Below are 24,937 nucleotides of genomic sequence, written 5' to 3'. Positions count from 1 at the left end.
TGCACAAATTCACATGGAGAGAAGAGGCTAGGAATAAGAAAAGTCTCATTGACTATGTTATTGTTGATAGTGTGTTTTCTCCCTGGTGCAGGACACAAGATTGTACAGAGGATTTGAAATTGGAAGTGATCACTATTTAGTCTTGAGCAGGATAAAATTGAATTTCATATCGAAAAGAATAACATGTAAGAAAGTTTTAAAGCAAATAAAAGTTGAGCAGCTCTCAGATGTGAACTGTAGACTAAAATACAGAAAGATTATTGAAAATAAAATGAAAGAGTTTGAGAACAGGAATCAAACCTTGGAGATTCAGTGGCAAACTCTGAAGAAAACATTGATTGATTCTGCCAGAGAGGCGTGTGCAAGGATAAAAAAATCAGAACTCCCTGGTGGACACAGGAAGTTAAAGAGGTAGTGAAGGAAAAGAAGAAAGCATATCAAAAGTTCCTGGCAAATAAGTCAGCTTTTACTCTTACAGAATACAGAGACAAATGTAAGAAAGCTAAACAGTGTGTAAAACTAGCTAAACAAAAGTCATGGGAAGACTTTGGCAAGAATATAGAAAATAAATATCAAGAAGGTGGCAAAATATTCTGGAGGTTGTTGAAGAAGCTTAAGAATGGAGGAAAGAGTGCTGTAAAAGGAGTTAAAGATGATAAAGGTGACATGAAAACAGGAGAAATAGATATCCTTGAAGTATGGAGTAATTACTTTGAAAAACTGCTAAATGAAACAAGCAGTGATGACAGCACAGTGATAAAAAACACTGACCAGTCATGCAGTCAGGAATTATCCATACTTGAAGTAGAAAACGCCATCAAAGGCTTGAAATGTGGAAAGGCAGCAGGAGTAGATGATATTCGACCAGAAATGCTGAAGTATGGTGGTATAAAAGTCTTACAGTGGCTGCACTGCATAGTTCAGAAAGCCTGGACAGAGGGACGAATTCCCGATGATTGGAGCAGAGCTCTCATAGTACCCATATATAAAAAGGGAAATAAAACTGAATGTGAGAATTACAGAGGTATTTCCCTACTGAGTGTTCCTGGCAAGATCTATGCAAGTATACTTGAGAAACGGTTGAGAAGAATTGTGGAAGAAAAGCTTGGTGAAGAACAAGCTGGATTCAGGCCAAATAGAGGCTGTCAGGATCAGAACTTCACTTTACGACAAATAGTCGAGAAAGCATGGGTATATAACAAAGATCTGTATTTAAGTTTTGTCGATTTGGAAAAGGCATATGACAAGTTGCCAAGAGAGAAGCTATTCAATACGCTGCAGTTATATGGTGTCAATGGGGCATTATATCAAGCAATACTTAGTCTTTATTTGAGTTGTAAGTCAGCAGTTAGACTTGAAGGAAGTACAGGAAGATGGTTTAATGTTAAATCTGGTGTGAGACAAGGATGTACATTATCCCCTCTGTTATTCATTGTCTATATGGATCACGTTATGAAGGAAAGTGGTATTAAACCTGATATCAAAATTGGAGATGTTAATGTCAGTTCTTTGCTTTATGCGGATGATGTTATACTTCTAAATAAATCTGCTACAAGTCTGCAAGATTCTCTGACTAAATTGAATAGCTCTTGTAATAGATATGGTATGAAGGTCAGCAATAAAAAGACAAAGACAATGAAAATAGGCAGAATCATCGAAAATGTCAACTGTGTTGTGAATGGAGAACCTGTGGAACAAGTAAAACATTTCAGCTACTTAGGCACGATTTTAAGTGAAGATGGTAAATTAAATATAGAAATAGACAACAGAATCAGCAAAGCTGGTATGTTGGGAAGTCAACACTGTATACAAGACAGTGTTCAAAGCAGTTTTAATTTATGGATCTGAGAGCTGGGTCAGAAGTAAAACACTTGACCAAAGACTAGAGACCGCAGATATGAGAGTCCTGAGAAAGATTAGAGGCGTGAACAGATGGCATCAATGGCAATATCATATTAAAAATGAGGATATTAGGAAAGAGCTGGACATTGTTAGCATCCAGGAATGTGTTAGCAGAGCTAATCTCAGGTGGTATGGTCACTTAAATAGAATGGGAGAGGAAAGATTAGCAAAACAAGTGTTCTCTGCCAAGTTGGCAGGAAAACGACCCAGAGGAAGACCAAGATATACGTGGATTGATACAGTACAATGTGCCTTAGACTATAGAAATATAAGATCTGATAATGTTGGAGTCTTGACAAGTAACAGACTGATTTGGAGGAAAATTGTAGATAGGAAGTTAGTACTGATGTTATTTTTTCATGTAGTACTGTCATATCCTGTACACCCCTTGAGGGTACATGGCAGGAATTTGATGATGATGATGATGTTTTCTTTTAAATTTTCTTTCAGCCAAAGCTTACATAGCTCACTGAATGAATTGCTGAATATAAAATACCCTAAGTTACTGATCATTTGAATAGTTAAATCATTTGGTTATGCATATCACTAATCGTGTCTTGTAATTAATTATGCTACTTAAATATATCTTGGTAAGATGTGGTTCTTTATGTAATTATTATTATTATTTTTTTAGCCTTAAAGGAGAAAAGGATTACATACGGCCATTTCATGTAGATTACAAGTTAGTTCGTGAAATTAAAAGTGAGTATCGTAAATATCAGCAAGAATGGGAAGGATTCGTTGATTTTACACTTATGATGCTTAATTTAGTAGCATTCTTTCATTTTCTCACTACTAATAACTTCAGGATACCGTCTATTTTTTTTTTTATTTATTTTTTTTCCCATCATTATGAAAGTAAGAAATACTGCTTATATCTACCCAAAAACTATTATTTCTCTAAATTTTGATAATCAGATGTGACTACCCTCATCAGAGTTGGACACAAGAAACTGAAAGATATTCATTTTGTATTATATTTATGGACTCAACCATTTGTATGGAGCCTCTGTACCTCAGTTGGTTTCAGTAATGTCCTTCGAATGAAAAAAAAAAAAAAAAAACTGATAAAAGCATCAAAAACTTTTATCACAGTTTTCAACTGAGGGTAACATCTCATACAGAGGGAGAAGGCCCTCCCTTCTGAAAACTCAGATTTTTCATTCTGCAAAACAGGCAAACCAACCAGAAGAATATACGCAACTTGCCATAGCACACAACTCAGATAAGATTGACAGTGCTATCATAAGCTAAGTTATTTGGCTGTGACAGACCATTGAGCCTATCATGAAAGGTAGATGGGACAAAGTGCTGCTCACTATTCAATCAAAGAATGAAAAATATTGATTAAACAAGCATGAAAAATATTGATTAAACACCAATTTGCAAAGCAAAGTAAAACTTTATTCACGTTATTACATTGTAAAAATCTCACATAATCGTTTTACCTATTATGGTTGGTTTTTTACTGTATTATATTATATTGAGTAAACATTTTATTAATAAGGAATATGTTTTGTTATATGATAAAGTAATTACACACACACAATCTGCTCATATTTAGTAATAATTCAGTTGTGTGTGTTAGTATTGCCAGAACTGCCATGTGGCTGAATGGTAGTATAACAAGGGGAAACAGATATATTTTAATAGTAAACTTGCTTACTGTATATTGTAATCCTTAGGAAGTTACATGGAAATAATATTGTATATATATTTATTGTATGTTTGTTTATAGTAGGGTTCTTATGTTGTATACAGTATTATGTGCAAGCACTGTAGTAATGACAGCCATGTTGTCACTAGAGTTTTGCTTTGAATCTTGGTAATGGACATCCATGTTTGTTGTGAGATTTTAGAATAGCTGTTGCTGAGTAATAGGAACTCTAGCATGCTAATGGTCATGAAGGAAGAATGAGCGACAGATAGGAGGAATAAACTACCAGGTTAAGTTTTGTAATCTTGGGAAAGTTTTACACCCATTTTTATCTGCTCTCCAATGAGGAACCATAAAGTTAATATTGAAGGGTGGTATAATGTATCAAGCCTTTGTATATTAGCGAGAATGTTAGTTGCTTAATGAGAAGCGCTGTATATGTTCCAGATAGCAAGATGAAATCTCATCTAAACTTCTTTTTATTGGAAGTGTATTTGGAACTGCTCAATTAAGTGTATTCTTATTGCTTGAGTATTATTCTTCATACCTACTTCAGCAAAATGAAGGATGTTTTAAGAGTGAGCTTGCTTTAGAAGACATATGCAGGTATATGTCGATTCACTGTTAGAGGGTGAACAGTTCAGCCTCCTGCAACGTACAGTCTGCGAAAAAGATAAGTTATCAATCTTAAGTGGTAATGATGTATTATAATTTTAGTGCAATTTTAGTCTGTTATGGTCGTATTTCAAGATTTATCAATTTGATGCACTTTCAGAATAACAGTTAATGGTGGTAAGAACAAGGTCATCCAGATGTACTACATTAGCAAATGTGTTTGTTGAGAGATTAAACAAGAGAAGTGTTCATGAGGGTCTGTAGAAAGTGTGATATGCTGATGGATTACAGTGATTTGAATGAAAGTTGGGAACCAGAGTTGAAGAATACCAGACAAAAGGTAGTGATGAATGCAAGGCTAGGAATGACAGCCTGAAGATTGAGTGTGGAGAATGTGATTATGAATAGGGAATCCAAGGACTCCCTGGAGGTTTCACATAATAATAATTCTGAAATTATATAAAAAAAAGAGAAAACCAGGCCTAATTACAGAAGCAGAAGTGTGTCTGACTGACAGAGCAATTGTTGAGAATGCAAGAGTTGAAGAATGAAAGGATTAAGATGAGGAATGAAATTGAAATAAGACATGTACAGAATGAAATTAGGCTTATGGTGGAAGAGTGTAAAAGAACAAAAAAAAGATGATTCTAGGATGATTCTGGTTGATGACACTGACAGATTGGTAACCAATGCAAAGGATATAGTTGAATTATTCAAAGACAGTGGAGAAAAAGAAGTAGCGAATGACTCAAGAATAGCACTATATGAAGATTCTATCATAAAAGGTGCCTGTTCGGTGAGAGGGTGCACAAGGTATGGTTTCCAGGAGGGGGAATGAATAGGATGATTGAGGTTGGGATGAATGCTTTGGTTGGGCATAGGAAGAAAATGTGAGGTTGGATAACAACAGATTATTGAGGAGAGTGAAAGAAAACAGGTCTGGGAGGAAGAGTAGTTTGTGTGTTACCCTGGTATGATGATGAGTTGTGGTTTAGAGCAAAAATATTGAATGGAATATTAGCAGGAATGTGTGGAATGAGTTTGAGAGAGGGATGAAACTGTATAAGAGCGATGGAGTGCATCTGAATGATTTTGAGAAGTCATTTGGGAAGGTTGCTGCTGGAAAGAAGTGTAATGAATGATGCAAACAAGGATAAGTGGAAGTCAAAGATTATGTGAATGAGCAGGAGAGTGGACTAGGTGAGATTAATGTAGTTGTGAATGAAGAAGAAAATGTGAGAACAGGAAAGCAAGTTGCACAAGGAAACGGTGGGGCTGAAGATGAGATAGACAGAGCAGGCGAGAAGGCACAGATGGTAGACAGCATTAGTAGAACTAGTTATAGACCAAGAAATGAATTCTGTTTATTTCTGAATGATATCAGTGTGAGAAATAAGGGAGATCAAATTGTTTCATTGATTGAGATTATGTACCCAAAAATAGTTGGAATAAGTGAAATGTGGTTGGATGAGGATGTCATCTTGACAGGAATAGAAAAGATACAATGTTTTTTGTGAAGATAGGAAATGCAACAAGGGAGGGGGGGAGTGCTGATGATATTTTTGAAAATATCATTTTTGTTTAAGAAAGAAAGAAGAACAAATTATTACAATTTGATGAAACAGGGGCTAAAGGATTTTAAGATATGTCTTGTGGTTACTTTAATATCATTTTTGTTCTAGGTGTTTATCAGAATTTTCATATATTAGTGCATATCTGAGAAAAAAGTGGCAGTGGTTTTGAATCAGTATGGTGTGAAGTGGAGGTTGATAAAATGAGATATTTTGGGGTGTTGCTACAGGCCAGGGATTATTGATGGTGGAGACAAAATAATGTATAAGCAAATTGGTTTAGCAAGCAAGCAAAGGGTGATTTCAGTTACAGAAATATTGATTGGAATGAAGAGATAACATAAGGAAATAAGGAGTTTTTGAGGGACAACAGTCAGGCAGTACGTAATGAAGGACACACGAGGGTTAAGAGTTTTAGATCTGATCATATCATCAGAGGATGGGGTAGAAAATGGAGTGTCTAATTTTCCACCAATTGGAGAGAGTGACCATGAAGTCATCACCTGGGTTGCAGCCAGTCATATAAGAACTTCTATAAAGAAGGTGATTATGAAAATCCTAGGTGACAGGTGGCGATATAGCATGAAAAGAGAAGTTGAGTGAGAAGGATATACACACTGCATGGACACATTCAAAAGCTATTTAAAGCAGCAGTGTGTGAGTGTGTTCCAAAGGTGAAAAGGCTAAACAAGGTAGGAGTAAAATGGAAGAATGAAGAGATTAAGTGTGAAATCTGGAAGAAGAAGAAGGCACTGTGGAGGCAACACAAGATGATCAGTTGTATGAAGAATACAAAGAACAGGCCAGGAATGTAACTCGGTTGGCAAAGGCAGCAGAAGTGCAGTGTAATATGAGAAGAAATTAGATAATCAAACTAGGATTTTTCTTAGTGAGTTCTTTCGATATGTGGCAGGTAGAAGTAAAAATGACTATGGGAGGATGATTCTAGTTGATTGACACTGTCATTTTTCATTGAATGTATTGTTTTATACTGTACAGGTAACTCTCGTATAACGCACATTAGGTTCTACATAGGTTCTATGTATACAGTTATACATAGAAAAAGTAGGATTATGTTCTGAAATCATTTTTTTTTTTAAATTATATAAACAACAATGACATATCCAACAAAAACAATATTTTTATTTAATTCATATAAGTTAAGAAAACATAAACTGTGAGACAAATACATTTTATAAAATTATAAAAATTACAAATTGTACATAAACTTATTGCACATAATGCATAAATGTTTTAGGTATAATAAAATAAAGCGCATATTTTAATCGTCATTACTGTCTTCAGAAATAACATTTCGTAGATGTTCTTTATTTAAGTGGCTGGACGTCGTCAACACTTGAAATCTCTTGGACATCATTTGTTATAATTCTCATTGTATACTTCGGCTGGTTGTTATCAAGAAGTCCATAATAAGACCTTACTTACCACTATGCTGCAATTTTTTATTAAGTTCATTATATGGCACTAAACAAATATCCAATTGTCTCGTGAATTTTCTGGAGCGCTCCATTACCCATAAAATAATTTCATAACTTTCTTGCCAAGTCAATCCTTTTGCTAATTTCTTTAAACTGAATTCTTTAATGGATTCATCATTAAAGAATTCATCATCAGACTGCAAAAGCCTCTGTACAGTACCTTATTCAGGGATACAATAAAACTAAATTCGATACTTATAACTACTTGCGCGATATGGGTAGACACAAATTTAATGAAGATAAAATTTGATTTGATTTTTAAGTTGCACGGTGAAAAATATATGAAAAAAAGAGGGTTACTAGAAATTGTAGACCGCGTTATATCGAAACTGCGTTATACAAGGGGTACCTGTATTTTGAATTTATCATTAATTGTACAATATGGATAAGCTTATCTTAATATTGGATCTATGGTTAACAAGTAAGGAAATTAATATAGATAAGTTACATTCTTCAATAGTGACAATAATTCATAACAGAACCTGAGCCTTTATCTGCCATTTGTACCATAGATATAATTTTGTTTTGCCTGTTGAAAGGTTATACTTGGTTATACTATAAATTTAAGAGTGCAAAGAATTCTTGGATAAAAGATTAAACCAGGAATATAATTTCTTGGCATCATTTCTTGCATTAAGATGGTTGAAATAAATATCTCAGGATTTTAGGATTTTAAAAATACTCAATTTCCTTTTCATTAAATTCCATCCAGCTAGAAAAATTATCTATATAACGTAAGACTGAAAATTAACTTTCCAAAATACAACCCCTTTCTTTTTTCCCTCCTTTAATGTGCATTCTCTCCATGAAAGGCTGCAAAGCTCTTTTTACATTACTGTGGATGGGCTAATCATTAAATAATCAAAGAACTCCACTGTTGAATTTTTTCCAAGTTACATCATCCTTTAATGTGGTGATCTTGCATGCCAGGTTATGAAATTCATTTTCTACCTAAAATGTAACTAAATGTACATCATGTTAGCATGATGTACATATAGTCATAATTATTTACATACAGCAGTAATATTCACTGTTCAAGGGCAAATTTGATATTTCCATCAATCATTTTTTAAAAGTAACTTATGTTTCACAATGCATTTCATAGAGCTTTAACAAATTTTTTTTTTTTTTTTTTTTTTTTTTTTAATGTTGGATCCATATACAGCAGGTTGGCTGGTTAATCTATGGTACGTTAGTACCGTATATGGGTGATGGGTTGTGAAAGGAGAAGCTTGTTTACATTTGATTTGAACACCTGTATATGTATTCCTTGGGAAGTACATCAGGGGGAAGACTGTTCCACGGTACTGCAGTAGCAGGGATGAATGATGAGGAGAAGAAAGTTGTTCTGTGGGTTTTGAGGTGTACTGTAAAAGGATGTTGGGCAGCAGCTGTACGTGTTCCAATGGGCTTAGTACAGGGTGGGGGGGGGATTATTGATGCTGTTTCTGATGAACCTTTCCCGTGAAAGTATTTATAGAATATACAGATTGCAGAGACCAAGCATCTATGTGAAAGTGGGGGGATGGAGTTGGTGAGGGATGGGTTATTTATTAGTCTCCTATTGCTCTAATTGCTCTCCTCTGTATTGAGTCAAGCATTTTGAGGGAGCCCCACTCCAGATGTGAGAGCATCTCACATCTGGAGTGTTTTAGATGTAAAGTATATAAGAAGTTATTACATTTTATGCAATATCTATTTTTGGCTTATATACTACAGCCATAAGTCCATTTCTAATAATAATAACAAAGTTAAACAAAATGGTCCATATGAATCCACAACCAAAAAATCCTAAATATCAAATTTTATCCAGCTAACAGCTAATTCAGAATTACTTTCAGAATCATTTTAAAAGTCGATAAAAATGATTAAATTGAAGCCAAAATTGGACTATGTAGGCATCATTTTATTAAACATCATCAAGCTGGTGCAAAATTATTCCTCTATATAATTTTTAGTTGTTTTTTTGCTCCTGAAAATAAATTGGTTGCAAATAAAACAGATGACAAGTTTGTAATCATTCCATGTCTTTCTAAACAAAGGGCAGTGTTGGTACTGTTGAAGAATAAGAAATTTCATATCAAAGCGTACAGCAGTGTTATTAACAAAGTTGCCATATGTTTGCTAAAAAGTAGTGTGTCAAGAAGTTATACATTAAATCCCTACAGTATAAAATATATCAGGTAGCGTCTTTTTTTCTGTAAATCTCATCATCATCAAATTCCTGCCATGTACCCTCAAGGGGTGTACAGGATATGACAGTACTACATGAAAAAATTACATCATTACTAACTTCCTATCTACAATTTTCCTCCAAATCAGTCTGTTACTTGTCAAGACTCCAACATTATCAGATCTTATATTTCTATCGTCTAAGGCACTTTGTACCGTATCAATCCACCTATATCTTGGTCTTCCTCTGGGTCGTTTTCCTGCCAACCTGGCAGAGAACACTTGTTTTGCTAATCTTTCCTCTCCCATTCTATTTAAGTGACCATACCACCTGAGATTAGCTCTGCTAACACATTCCTGGATGCTAACAATGTCCAGCTCTTTCCTAATATCCTCATTTTTAATATGATATTGCCATTGATGCCATCTGTTCACGCCTCTAATCTTTCTCAGGACTCTCATATCTGCGGTCTCTAGTCTTTGGTCAAGTGTTTTACTTCTGACCCAGCTCTCAGATCCATAAGTTAAAACTGGTTTGAACACTGTCTTGTATACAGCTAATTTAGTGTTCCGCCTAATTTCTCTCTTATTCCATATGAATTTATTCAATTGACTTCCGACCATACCAGCTTTGCTGATTCTATTGTGTATTTCTATATTTAATTTACCATCTTCAGTAAAAATCGTGCCTAAGTAGCTGAAATGTTTTACTTGTTCCACAGGTTCTCCATTCACAACACAGTTGACATTTTCAATGATTTTGCCTATTTTCATTGTCTTTGTCTCTTTATTGCTGACCTTCATACCATATCTATTACAACAGCTATTCAATTTAGTCAGAGAATCTTGCAGACTTGTAGCGGATTTATTTAGAAGTATAACATCATCCGCATAAAGCAAAGAGCTGACATTAACATCTCCAATTTTGATATCACGTTTTATTCTGTAAATCTAAGTATTTGAAACAAGATGAAGCACTTAAATGTGACCCACCCCCATTACTGATTTAAATATAATGAGTAGTATTCGATAACACTCTTGTAGGTTTTTTTTTATTTTTGTTTTATTTATTTTTTTATTAATCATATATATCTTTGTATTTTTTTTTTTTTTTTTTTTTTTTTTATACTTACTCTGGTAACCCTGTTCTAGAGACCAAACATGGAACTTTTTCAAGGCATCTCAAACCTCGAATAAGCAGGGTGGTCTCACTCTAGGCAATGAAATTCGTCTCCCACCTAAAGGTTGTTTGCCCTATTGTAATTAAAAACATATATATTAGATATGATTGATCAGTATGTTATTTTCGACCACAAAATTAATAAGATAACTGAACTTGGTTTTATTGGTCGGAATTGGATACAACTAGTAACTGACTAGTTGCGCCATGTTAACTAGTGACTTCATCTATATATTAGATATATTTAACTGAAAGTTATACAGTAACTGGTAATATTAAATAATACTTAAACCTAATTTTATCAATGCATTTTAGTACTCACTTAAAACTGCACTTCATTAGAATATTTGTAATGTGTAAATTAATGTGTGTATGTTATTTTAAATAGCTGTAATTTTATTTCGTATTAGAATTACAACAGTCAGGCTATAAGACCCGAGATCTATTTGTCAGGTGCAATAAAGACTTCATTCAGGTAAGGTTATGACATTAATATATATGTATACTTGAAGTGGAGTGGAACATTCCTTAATTTCTATGGGAAATTATATTAATAAAATTTTCTGAAACTTGGTTTCATGTTGCTCCTGAATAAAGCCATAATAGAAATAGCAAAGTTTATTGAGTGATCGAGCTACCCATCTCTCCAACCAAAGGCACGTTACATCTAGTATAAAATTTTAATTATGCCTGGTTATGTAATTTGAGAAGTGATGGATGACAAGATATTAGGAGCCATACTTGGTGAGCCAAAATGTACTGTATAATAACAGGTGTTAAGAACAAATCTCATTCACTAGCCAAAAATGAAACATGAATGGGATGGACCTAAATTTTGAATTACAATTATGAAAACTAAAAATGAATAAAAAGAAACAAAAACTATAAAGTACATACAAGACCAGCAGCATTATGCTGTGATGGTTGTTTCATGGGAAAACATCATCAGATAGTGAACAACTCATAACTGACTATGCACTGCCACATGGTTTTAACTGCTAGTCAGGATGCAATACTCAGATCCACTATTCATTCTTTAAAGTCTCGTGTATTGGATTATTACCAAATTTATAATATCCCCATGCCAGAATACTTATGCCCTATCACTGAAAAGAAACACAAACAAAAGCACAACAATAATATCACTAAAAATCCTATTACTGAAATATCATTGCATGCTATACAATTCAAATAGACCAATGAAATGAGAAAGTTACTATTATTGATTTCCAAAAAAATAAAAAATAAAATATTATTCTTTATCTCTAATGATAAGAATCGATCAGGATGCTATAAACACACAAAAAAAAAAATGTTAAAATTTGATGGCTGTTAAAATACATTACTCTCAGACCAGTCAAACTCCTTCATAATCTTAAACCATGTGGCAAGCTCACTTTTGCGCTGTCGACCATGTAACAAGTTTTCCCGTGAAGCAGACAGCACAACATAAGGGGTCCTGTATATATTTTACTAATTTTTGTTTCCTTTTGTTCTTTAATTTTTAGTTTTTGAAATGTTTAGTTTTCTTAATTTTAATATTAAATTTATAGTCTATTCATGCTTCAATTTCAGCTATTGAATGCGTGTAGCAAAATTGAACTTCATTCTGAACACCTTTTATTCGTTGCATTTTGTTTCAGCAAGTTTGAATCCTGTCATCCCTGCTTTCTAAAATGACACTGCCAGGTATGTCTTTTTAAATTGTTTGATATAATGAAAATTTTATGTTAGATGTAATTTTGCCTTAAAGCTTCGCTATTTCTATTATGGTTATAACATTTTTGGCTTTGCATTTAAGTTGGTTTAAAGTAAGTTTAAAACAAAGAAACGTATACAGCAGAAGTGTTCAAATTTTAAAGTGGATTTTGTAATGCATGCTTTATACTTGTTGTTATATCCATTCTTTCTACTTTATGAAATTATTGTTCTAAGCTGTTGTAAATCATATTAATGAAGGTGAATTGGATTGGATGAAGCAAGAAATGAAATGGATGCGGAATGAAATTAAGAGAATTCAGGTCAAAACTATTAAAATAAATCATGATGGCATGAAAGAGTTAACGAAAGATGAGGGAGTGGTGTTGTATGGCGACTCCATTATTAAAGGTGTGCTAGAGGATAAAATGCACAAGGCATGTTTTCCAGGTGGTAAAATGAGTAGAGTGATTGAGGCATTGAATATGAGGCGGGAGCAAGCAAAAGAGTTAATTGTATTAATTGGTACAAATGATTTGAGAGAGAACAAAGAGCATGTCAAAATGAATGTCAGGAGACTGCTTGGAAAGATAAAAGAGAATAGTGTGACAGGAAGGGTAGTCAGTGTGTTGCCTAGTTATGATTATAGTGAAATGAGGCAGAGAGCAAGGATTATGAATGATATTCTTGCTGAAATGTGTGAGGAGATGGGAGTACAGTTTATTAATGTGTGGAATGAGTTTGAGGGACGAAGTGAGCTGTATGGGAGTGATGGACTGCATTTGAGTGGTTATGGTGTGAGTCGCTTGGAGAGACTGCTGCTGGAAAGTAGAGAAGTGAATAGAGAGAATGAATCAGATCAAGAGGGGAGTGATGTGGAAGAGCAGGAGAGATTGAAGAAGTGGAAATGAATGGGGAATTGAGAGGTATGAGTATAGAAAATGAGAGAATGGGTTGTGCAAGAGGAGCAGAGAAACGGGGAGGCTCAGGGTGGACAGGGGTACACAGCGTGAGAAAGGTGGATGCTCCAAGAGAAGGTGAGAGCATGTGTAGGCAGGAAAGTAATGGGATGACCAGGGATCAAGAGGAAACAGATGGAATTGCAAAGGGTTCTAAAATGAAGAAGCAGAAAGGGAAATGGCCCCAGTCCAGCATGGAGAGATCACATCGAGTGAGTGGTATCAGTGGAACTAGCTGTAGATCCAGAAATGAGTTGTTGTGTTTGTATACCAATGCTAGAAGTATAAGAAACAAGGCGGATGAAATGGTTGCACTAATTGCGTCTGTGCACCCAGAGATTGTCGGAATAAGTGAGACATGGTTAGATGAGGACGACATCCTGACAGGAATAGAGATGGAAAGGTATGATGTGTTTCGTGAGGATAGAAGGGATAAAAAAAAAGGGGGGGGAGAGTGCTATTGATGATAGAGAAAGAGCTATGTCCATACAAGGTAGAGATGCAAGAGGGAAATAGGGCCAGTGGTTTTGAGGCAGTATGGTGTGAGATAGAGGTGAATAGAATCAAATACTTGGTGGGATGTTGTTATAGACCTGGTAATGTGGATGGTGGTGATAGTGAAATGTATAGTCAAATAAGAAAAGGGTGATCATTATGGGTGATTTTAATTATGGCAATATAGACTGGAATGAATAGATAGCAACTGGAAGTAGAGATGATTAGTTTCTTGAGTTTTTGAGGGATAACTACCTCAGACAGTATGTAACAGAGGGCACACGAGGATTAAGGGTCTTGGATTTGGTCATCTCATCGGAGGATGTAATTATCAATGAGGTGTCAAATCATCCACCAATTGGTGAAGGTGACCATGAGGTGATTACCTGGGTGATTGCGAGCAGTGCAAGGACCCCTGTGAAAAAAGGGTATATGTGGAACTACAAGGGGGGGTGATTATGAAGAGCTCAGGAGACAGCTTGCAGGTGTAGCATGGAATGAGGAGTTAGCTGGAAAAGAGATCAATGCAGCTTGGGGGATTTTCAAAAACTATTTAGTAGATGCAATGTCTAAATGTATACCATGGGTGAGAAGGTTAAATAAGGTAGGTGTGAGATGGATGAATAAAGAGATTAAGCATGCGATACAGAGAAAAAGGGCATTGTGGAGGCAGCATAAGAGAAGTGGAAGTAACCAATTTCATGAGGTCTACAAAGACCAGGCAAGGAGGGTGACTTGGTTGGTGAGAGTAGCTAAAGAGAGGTATGAACAGCAGTTAGCTAATGAAGCCAAAAAGAATCCTAGGAAGTTCTTTCGACATGTAGCCAGCAAAAGAAAGAATGATTATGTATGGAAGGATGACATTGATTGGAGGAAATGGTATAAAGACAGCTGTTGCAGAATGTGTGTTGGAGATACTTAATGAGCAGTTCATAAAGATCTTTCAATCTTGTGAATGTGACTTCATGGAGAGATTAAGAGCAGTTGATGATGGAGAGGAGAGACTGACTATAAGTGAGCAAGAGGTGTTTGGGGAGTTGAGTAAACTAGATGTAAATAAGGCTGTGGGCCTTGATAATATATCACCGCATATTCTGAAGGAATGTGCCAGAGAGTTGACACCTGCCTTGACATATTTTTTTAATACGAGTCTTGCACTTGGTCAAGTTCCTAAAGAGTGGGAGGAGGGCAAGATTGTGCCACTTCATAAAGGAGGTGATCGAACTCAAGCATCAAACTATAGGCCTATCTGTGTGTCAGGTGTTGTGGTCAAGTTGTTGGAGAAGCTTGTGAGAACTAGGATCCAGAGTTGGGTTGACAACAATGGTATAATCTTTGATGGACAGCATGGATTTGCTAAAGGGAGGTCATGTTTTAGTAATCTACTTACTTATTACAATAAAGTGACTGCTTCCTTGGACAGAGGAAAGGATACACAGTAATATACTTGGATTTCGCAAAAGCTTTTGATAGAGTACCTCATGATACGTTGACATTCAAACTAGAGCAGATGGGGTTGGATATTAGATTAGTGCATTGGATTGGAGACTGGCTATCTGATAGGTATCAACAAGTTGTGTATGTGGGTGCAATATCCAGGAAAAGGAAAGTCACTAGTGGAGTGCCTCAGGGGTCTGTTTTGGGGCCATTACTATTTAACTTGTATATTAATGATATTGGCGAAGATTTGGATGGAGATATTCAGTTATTTGCAGATGATGCAAAGTTGGGACAAACCATAAAGAGTAGTGAAGATGTTGTGGCCTTGCAAGAAGACTTGAATAAATTGAGTGATTGGGCAAGCAAACGGGGATGTGATTTCAATGTTGCAAAATGTAAGGTTTTAAAAATTTGGAAAACAAAGATGGGATGCAGAATTTATTCTTGGTGAGAATGTATTGTTGGAAGTAGAGGAAATAAGAGATCTGGGGGTGATAGTGGATAAGGATCTAAAATTTAGGGGACACATCGCCAAAATTGTGAAGACAACACAAAGACTTCTGGGAATGATGCGGAGGACACTGACGTGTAGAAGTAGGGAGATTCTTGTTCCATTGTATTAGGCTTTGATTAGGCTACACATGGACTATTGTGCCCAGATTTGGTCACCTGGTTTTCAGAAGGATGAAGATATGTTGGAAAGGGTCCAAAGGCAACTGACTAAGGTAGTTTCTGGCCTCTGAAATGTCGAGTATGAGGAAAGATTGAAAAGATGTAATTTGCAGAGTCTAGTGGAGAGAAGGAAGAGGGGGGAGATGATAGAGACCTACAAGTTGGTAAGGGGTTGTTATAGGATCAATGGTGGAGAAGTTGTACAGAGAATAGTGGGAGATCAGGGGAGAACCAGAGGTCATCTCTGGAAATTGTATAAAGAGGGTGTGAGTAGGGGAGTGAGAGGCAGGTTTTTTTCGTGCAGAGTTGTGAGTGATTGGAATGCCTTGCCTGAGAGTGTGGTGTCTGCAAGGAGTTTGAATGTGTTTAAGACACGGTATGATGAGATGTGTGTGAGATAAAAGGACCTCCTAGATGAGTCTTTGACTCCATGAGGTCTTGTTTAATAATAATAATAATAATAATATTGGTAGCTCAAAAGGGGAAAAAAATACTTGTCATTGGCTCAGTTGTATCAAAAAGTTGTCGTTTGCAAATTTAAAGAAGACAGTCATTTTAGTTAGATGTAGAAATGTTGACAGATGCATGCTGGTAGTATTGTATTATCATTTTATGTTTTCTTTGCTAGTTAATAGTGTTTTTTTTTTGCTTTGCTTAATATCAAATTAAACTTGAATTTGAGATTTATACAGTTGGACCTTCCCATAATGCATAGTATTATACTTGTCTGCAAGGATGTGTACATTGCATTATAGCATACTAAGGTAATCGATGTGAAGTCATTAGCCTCTAGTTCGAGTGCAAGCATACAAAGTGCAAACTTTGTATGCTTGCTCTTCAATAAAGGATGAAATCAAGAATATAACTTCTTGATCTTTAAGGTATAGTAATACTTACCCTACCTTACATTTACATTACTTCTTGAATGCATTTAATGAAAAAAGTACTCAACTGGTTCTGCCAATCCATTCCACTCTCCACAGCCTTGCTGTTATACTTTTATTCCCTTTGTTCTCTCCCTCCTGCCAAGTGCTGAAAAATTTCGTCAGCATTAATCCTAAATGTTGCTATCAACCAACTTCTGCAACTCACAGATCTTTATATATCATGGGGAGCATTCCACAAACTCTGGATCCTCTCTCGCCACCACATCCTCGTTCCCAAGAAACCCAGGTGATCAGGCCTGAGCACAGTAATCCAGATATCAAAGTCCTATAGAGAGGAATGATAATTTCCTTATATCTGCTAATCCGAGTGTTTTCTTCAATAACAAAGTAGTCCTATGAGCTACTTGAGCCACTTTGCAAGGTGTCCTCCAAAGTTAAACTCCTTATTGGCTAATGCCTACAACTACCTAGCTCTTTCACCATTTTAATGGAGCTCTTCCGTCACATTACACAATCCTTTCATCCAATAATGCTTAGCTTTTTAATTATAAACTGATTCCCATTATCTTTTATTCCATGTTCAGCTTATTGAAATCATCCTGCATTCCCAGTCAGTATAATAGCAAGCTTAATTGTTTAAGGGCATCCTTTCTGTTGAACTCATTGGCTGAACTTTGTAGCTTATTGATTAGTGCAAATTTGATTATTTTCATGTTTTAAAGTAATTCCAAAAACTAAAATAGAAATGCCTAACCATATTTTAATATAATTTTAATATAAACCATTTTTAATATTAATATATATATATATATTGCAGATGACATAGTTATCTTTACTTCAAGTGTGTGTGAATTACAGATTATATCCATGAACTCCAAATTGCTAGCAAAACAGCTGGCCTAAAGATAAACCTAAAGAAGACCGAAGTTACGAGAGAGGTCTGACAAATTCTCATCCTCGGCCATACATGGCAACACTGTTGGCAAGAATTTTTTTTTTTTCTAAGTTGGTACATCTCTCATAAGCATTCATGTGAAATTGCAAGTCATTCTATCAAGTAGTTTGTTTTATACAGCTGTCTGAAGCAAAAGTGTTGTCTGTATCCCTTGAAATGGATAAAATTGAGTATCGTGCAGTTTAAAATTCTTTGTTAAAGAAGGTTTAACGCCAAAAAAAATTCATTCCAAGTTCATAAAAGGTTTATGGGCACTTTTTACCTTAGTTTTTCAACAATTAAGAAATGGGCTGCCGAGTTTAAACGTGGCCGTACCAGCCTTTAAGATGATCCACTTGAAGGACGTCCAAAAAGTGTAACACCACCAGAAATCATTGATCAAGTGCACAATATGGTATTGGATGACAGGCAAGTCAAAGTGCATGAAACTGCTGAGACGATAGGCATTTCAAAAGATCGTGTAGGATATATTTTGCATGAAGAATTGCATATGAAAAAGCTTTGCGCAAGATGGGTGCTGCTCTTGCTCACAGCAGATCAAAAACACACTCGCTTGAAAATCTCTGAACAGTGTTTGGAGCATTTTAACAAGAATAAAACTGATTTTGCATCAATTTATTACTATGGATGAGACTTGGATTCACCATTACACACTAGAATCCAAACAGCTGTCAAAACAGAAGCCGGTTGTTCAGTGCCAAAGAAGACAAAGTCAGTTCCATCAGCAGGAAAGATGATGGCATCGGTTTTTTGGGATGCTAAAGGCATTTTGTTTATTAATTATCTTGAAAAGGGTAAAACAATAACTGAGGAATATTATTCCAATCTTTTAGCCAGACTAGACAAAAAAATTTGTGAGAAAAGATCCAGTTTGCAGAAGAAAAAAAATCATCTCTCATCAGGACAATGCACCTGCCCACAAAGGTGTTTTGGGAATGGGAAAATTAAGGGATCTGCACCATGAGTTGTTGGAACATCTGCCCTATTCCCCAGATTTGGCTCCCTCTGACTTCTCTCTCTTCCCAAAACTAAAACTCTTCCTCGCTGGTCAGTGTTTTTCTTCGAATCGAGAGGTGATTGCAGTTTTAGAAGGATATTTTGCAGATATTTCTGAGAACTTTCTGGTCCTTGAGCATCGCTGAAATAAATGTATTAGTCTTAAGGGAGATTATGTTGAAAAAGAAAATAATTTTGAAATTATAAATTCGTTTTTTCATTGTTAGGCCAAGGACTTTTCAGACCACCTTGTATGTTCAACAGCTATGTCCAACTAGAAATAATAAAAACCAGTAATGAGGAAATTAAACAAGTAGATCATTACATATACTTAGGACAAGCGATATCAATGGAACAAAGTATCATGGATGAAATTAAAAGGCGTACAATGCTTGGGTGGAAAGCATTTGGAAAATTAAATTCAACATTCAAAAGCCAACTACCATTATACCTGAAAAGAAAAGTTTTTAACCGATGTATTCTTCCTATGCTGACATGGCTGTGAAACATGGACACTGAATGCAAAGGAAATTCAAAAATTTAGAACACAATTTAGTATTTAAAGAAGTATGCTTCACTTGGTTATACTATAAATTAAAAATACCAAGAAATTATATACTTGACTTAATCCTTTATCCAAGTGTAAGTAAACAAAGTTTGCACCTGAAGTATTTTCAGGACTGGGGCAACTTGTCATCACTTGCCTTAGTTTCCCATAATGCAAAGCACATCTCCTTGCAGACATGTATAATGCATAGCATTATAGGCATGTTACAAAACCAGTATTACATAGCATTATAGACATGTTACAAAACCAGTAGAGTTGGTTTTGACCCTTCCCATGCATTATACATGGGAAGGGTCACTACCTAGCCTGGTTTCGACCTTTATCGAGATCTCTTCAGTGGGAACCAGACTCAGAGGTGATGCTAAGATTGAAGTAATGCAGAAGTCATTAGTATCACCTCTGGTTCTCAGAGGGAAAAATACTAGGGAGATCTGGTAGAACAAGAATTTCTTGGGTTGATGATATAAAGAAATGGTAACAAGAGCAATTACGAGATCAAAAGAATGTCAAAAGAACAGACTCAGGCATATCTTGATTGCTAACTTCCAAATTAGAGAAGCTACTATTGCAATCATAGTCTTAAGACTTTAGCAATATGAAACAATCACAACTTCAAGTGTATTTAATAGTTGTGATTTTGCACTAAATGAAAGTAACTTTGAAACTGTTAGATGACATAAAGGATATTTTTTCCCTTTCATATTACTTTTTGACTTAATGAAAAATTGTTATAGTAGCACTTTGAATTTCCTTCTTATCAGATATTCTCTAAGAGTTTTCATTATTGGCATGCAACTAAGAAACTGTTTTTGGAATACTTCGGCCAGGTGTCTAGTTAATCTTTCTTTCAGGAATCGAAATAAATTAGTTTCCCGAGTACAAGCAGCCTTAGTTTCTTTTTTTCTTGAGATTGGAAAACCATGGTCTTACTGGAAATTTACTGAACACATAAAAAATCTCTACAGAAACATGTCACTAAATTCCCATCCCCAAATTCTTGATATGTACAGTATACTATGATAGTACTATCACGATTATTCTAAAGTTTACATCATTATCAACTTCATGATAACATCTTTCCCCCAATGTAAGGCCTCCAATGTCATCAGATCATATTTCAGTCTTCTGTGGCACTTATTAATGTATCAACTAGTGGCATTGCATGCCCATTTAGGTTGGGTGTGCTGTCGTGTGGCATATGCAACGCATGCTACAAAATTCATGTCAGTTTGACCATATGATTGCATTTTTTTTTATGTGTGAAAGTTTTAAGAGTGTGTAGCGCATCAACGCACATTATAATTGGTCTAATGCAATTAATTGTAGGATAACTTTGAATACTTTAATTTATCAATTAATATAATTTTAAATACGGAAAGCATAAAGGTCAAATGAACATTGTTTCCCATTGTAAATATGGGCAAAAAATAGTTATAAATTCTTCTTCTTCTTCTTCTTCTTCTTCTTCCTAACATGGATTTTAGGCCAAGTGGCCTGTTCCGGTCTCATGCCATCTCTTTCTTGGTCTTCAGATTCTTCTTTTTCCACTTATATATTGTATAATATTTTTGGTAGTCTGCTGTTGTCCATTCGATATAAATGTTCTAGCCATTTTTGTTTATACAATCTTATGTAGTAATTAATTGGTTTTATTTCCAGGGATTGTAAGATTTCTTCATTTGTTTTATGGTCCCACTTGGTATATCCAGCTGTTTTTCTGAGGAACTTCATTTCTGTTTAAATTCGTTTTTCATCTTTCCTTTTTATGGTCCATGTTTTGCTTCCGTACAGTAGAGTTGGTTTTGACAAGACATTATATATTCTCATTCTAGTGTGATTTTGTACTAGGGATGGCTTAAATATATTATTTATTATGCCGTTTACTTTGACAAAGTTTGATATTTTAGTGTCTATGTCTTTTTCTTCTTCGTATGATAGATACATCTGAAGTATCTGAAAGTATTTACTTGTTCTATTATTTTATTATCTACCACTATTTTACTTCTTATTGGGTTTTCTCCTTTGAATGCCATTATTTTTATTTTTTCTTTAGATATTGTCATATCTTATTGTTTTGAGATGTCATTTTTAATGATTTTAATTCTTCTTCTTCTTCTACGCGTTATTCCCGCTTCCTATGCAGGGTCCGCGTGTTACTTAGATGCGACTTCTTGTTAGTACTACTCCCAACCGACCCGTCGCCTGGTCTGCCGCTGGGGGGGGGGGATATATTTTTTGACTGTAGAGGTGTGTGTTCACGGGGCCAGTTTGCCTGCTTGCGGGATGAAAAACGCCAGATAAACTGGCGGGAAAAACCCTACTGACCGCGCCCAAGACCGGCTAACTTGGCTATGCCTGAGGAAGATCCTCAAATTCTTCACGTCTACAACGGGAATCGAACCTGGGACACTCCTTTCTCAGGCATATGGTTGCGAAGCGCAAAGCCACTAGGCTAACCACGCGGTCTATTTTTAATGATTTTAATAATCTTTGTAAATCGTCTTCTGATGTAGCTAATACTATTTGATCATCTGCAAATAGTAGTGTATCTATCTTCATTTGTGGAGTCATTTGTATACCAAATGGGTTATACTGTTTCTAGATTATTATAATTTTATATACAGGGTGTTCGGGATAAATTTGACAGTTTCGTAAGGAAAAAGAAAATCTTCTTTGTATCTATTAAATTTAATGAATTGACAAAAAAACATTACAGGCAGAGTTAATTACAATACTATCAACAAGATTTACTCAAAATAACCACCATTAGCATCGATCACAGCTTCAATTCTGCTTCGGAACCTCGAACAAGCTGATGCTACAGTCTCCCTGGGAAGGGCCGCAAAAACTGTTTTAATTTTATCCATTAACTGGGCTTTTGTATTACTGGAAGTGCGATTGGTGTCTTTTTCAACTGCGCCCCATACAAAATAATCCATGGGGTTAAGGTCTGGGGAGTTTGGAGGCCAAACATTTGGACTGGTGAAGTCGTAGAAATTTTCAGACAACCATTTTTGACTTTTCCCAGAGGTGTGGCAAGGGGCCGAATCCTGCTGCCATACATACGGCCTACCATTGGCTACCCTTGTTATCCAGGGCTTGACTACAGTTAGCAACTCCACGAACAAAGCCCGAATTCCAATGCCAGGGTTCTTCAACACCTGTTCCTGCAGATTTGCGAGGAATTCTGCTGTACGAACGCAATCAGATCGTCTGCTAGGGATCTTTCTTCTTGCTACATCCTCGTAGTCACCATTGCAAGTCTCTAGTTCATGCCTGATTGTTTTTACTGTATTCAGGGAGCATTGGGCAGCAGTCGTAATATCCTTATTTTGATGGCGGGCACGAATCATCATGATACAAGTTATTCTCTTCCATGATTCAGGTGGGTTCCAGCTATCCATCCTTTCTGACATCTTGTATATGAATGAAGAAGGGTCCAAACTTTTAAATGAAGAGAAGTGTGTGTTAATACATGTAACTTACGGAAAAATGTAATTAATTATAAATATGTCAAATTTATCCCGAACACCCTGTGTATATATATATATATATATATTGAAAAGCAGAGGTGAGCAGGTACATCCTTGGCTTACTCCTCTTGATATATCTTTCCATTCTGAGATGTGTTCTAATTTAGCTGCTATTTTATTTCCTGTATATATTTCTTGAATGGATTGTAAAAGTTGGTTTGGTATGTTTAAATCGGTTAATATTTTAAACAGTTTTTGTCTACTAATTTTGTCAAAGGCTTTTCATAACCAATAAAGGCCACGTATGTTTCTTTTTTGAAATTCTCTTCTCTTTTCTGTTAATAATTTTAAAGTAAAAATTGGATCTATACAGGATTGGCCTTTTCGGAAACCATTTTGTTCTTCTAGTAGTTTGTCCTCTACAATACTGCTTAGTTTCTCTTTTAATATTCCTGCATATATTTTATAACCTGTATTCAGCAGACTAATTCTCCTATAGTTATTGCAATCGCCTTTATTTCCTTTTTTATAGATTGGGATAACCAGTGCCCTTTTCCAAGAGTTAGGAGTTTTTCCAGACATCCAAACCATATTAAAAAATTTCAGTTCTTTCATTAAATTTTTTATCTGCATTTTTGTATAGTTCTGTATTTATATTGTCTTCTCCTGGTGTTTTCCTATTTTTTATTCTTTATTATTATCTATATTTCATCTTTATTATCAGATTAGCCGCTAGAGGGCTACATGGTGTGTAGTGTTTTCAGAGAGCTCCTGAAAGCTAAGTATAATTTTGAGTGAAAATTGGAATATTGGTTTAAATCTTAATGTAGTATTGTTTATTTTTGGTAGCTTGTTGTGTCTGTGTGATTTTGGTGTCAATTCCATTTTATTTAACTTAATATTTTAAAGATACATTTCATAGAATAGCACATGGCACCAATGCAACGAAAAATAATGGCGTCCAAAAATACGATGCCGTTGTTCAAAAACTTTAATGTGAGGGAGTTTGTCCAGTGTGATATGTGTGGGATGTATGCTTTCCCGAAAGAGGCTGGAGTTTGGATGGAAAATGATGGTGGAAGACTGTGCAGAAAGTGTAAGAAAAATGAGGAATTGAAGTATGTGTCAGTTTGTGAGATTGTTGGGGTTGAAGAAAGCCAGAATGTCAGTGAAAATAGTGTGCTTGATAGGGAATTTGCGATGTTGTACAAGTGGGCAATGAGAGCGGTGATCAAAGAGAGAGTGAAAGCAATTATACAGAGAGAAAATGGTTTAAATGATGAAAAAAATGAGGAATTATTTGTAAGGAGTGAGATCGCAAGGTTATGCGGAGTAATACACAGTGCGCAGTGGCAGTCGGAGCACCTGCAAAACTCTTTCCAGAGTGCCTCGGCTAATGGAAATAAACAAGTGTTTGAAAGGAAAAATAAGCGTAAGAGTGGGAGAGTTTCAGAAATGAAGGAAAGAGTGTTGTACAGTGACTCGTTATTAAGAAGTGTGATAGATGGGAGTTTAACTAAATCGTACTTACTGGGTGCGAAATTTGAGGATGTAAGTGAGAATATTAGAGCGCAGAAACAGAGGGTGAAAGAATTGATAGTTGTGGTGGGTACGAATGAATTGAAAGGAGATAAATTTTTTATGAGAGAGGACTTGAAAGTATTGTTAAAGGTAGCGAAAGAAAAGAGTGACATAGGATGGTGAGTCTGTTGCGACAGAGAGGAGTTTAGGAGGAGGACCATAATCGCAAATGACTTTATGCACAGGTTATACAGACGGTGTGGTGTGGAATGAGTTTGATGGGCGAAAGGATTTATACAAGATGGATGGCCTGCATTTGAATGGATTTGGTGTGCAGAGACTGGAAAGAAGTGTTGCTGAATGAAGTGAAAATGGATGTGCAGAAACAGGGAAACTAGAACCACCAAGGAGGGGGGGGGGGGAGAAGTGGATATGTGGACATCAGTGAGACAGTTGAGTGTAAGAATGTATATAATATACCCAAGCTCGTACTAAGGACAAGTAGTGGCTCGGATACACATCAAGATATAGGGGTGGGACAAAGGGACCTCTGCATTTTATGTATACTAATGCCAGGAGTATTAGGAACAAGAAGGAAGAATTTTTGGCCTTGGTTGGCTCTTCCTGGCCACAGGTTATTGGCATTAATGAAACATGGCTGACGGAAGATGATATAG

The 24,937-nt window shown here is 35.7% G+C and overlaps 1 protein-coding gene across 5 annotated transcripts in view; it reads left to right on the top strand.

The window, feature by feature from the left end:
* The window catches only part of LOC150095856 (uncharacterized), a 163,934-nt gene that overhangs the window by 67,095 nt on the left and 71,902 nt on the right, over nucleotides 1–24,937 (top strand). For all 5 annotated transcript variants that reach the window (XR_016549944.1, XR_016549943.1, XM_090409300.1 and 2 more), the window contains 2 exons: nucleotides 2,537–2,604; nucleotides 11,007–11,071. Coding sequence is in view for 3 of the 5 variants with exons in the window: in XM_090409300.1 (XP_090265426.1) it covers nucleotides 2,537–2,604; nucleotides 11,007–11,071 (133 nt within the window). In the remaining 2 variants the exon portion in view is untranslated. The remainder of the gene's footprint in view (nucleotides 1–2,536; nucleotides 2,605–11,006; nucleotides 11,072–24,937) is intronic.

This window comes from Typopeltis vanoorti, chromosome 19 (assembly GCF_054136105.1).
Source record: "Typopeltis vanoorti isolate ZY-2024b chromosome 19, IOZ_Tvanoo_1.0, whole genome shotgun sequence".
NCBI classification, from domain to species: domain Eukaryota; kingdom Metazoa; phylum Arthropoda; class Arachnida; order Uropygi; family Thelyphonidae; genus Typopeltis; species Typopeltis vanoorti.
The sequence above is the reverse complement of the archived record's forward strand: the minus strand, read 5'-3'. Positions and strand labels throughout refer to the sequence as shown.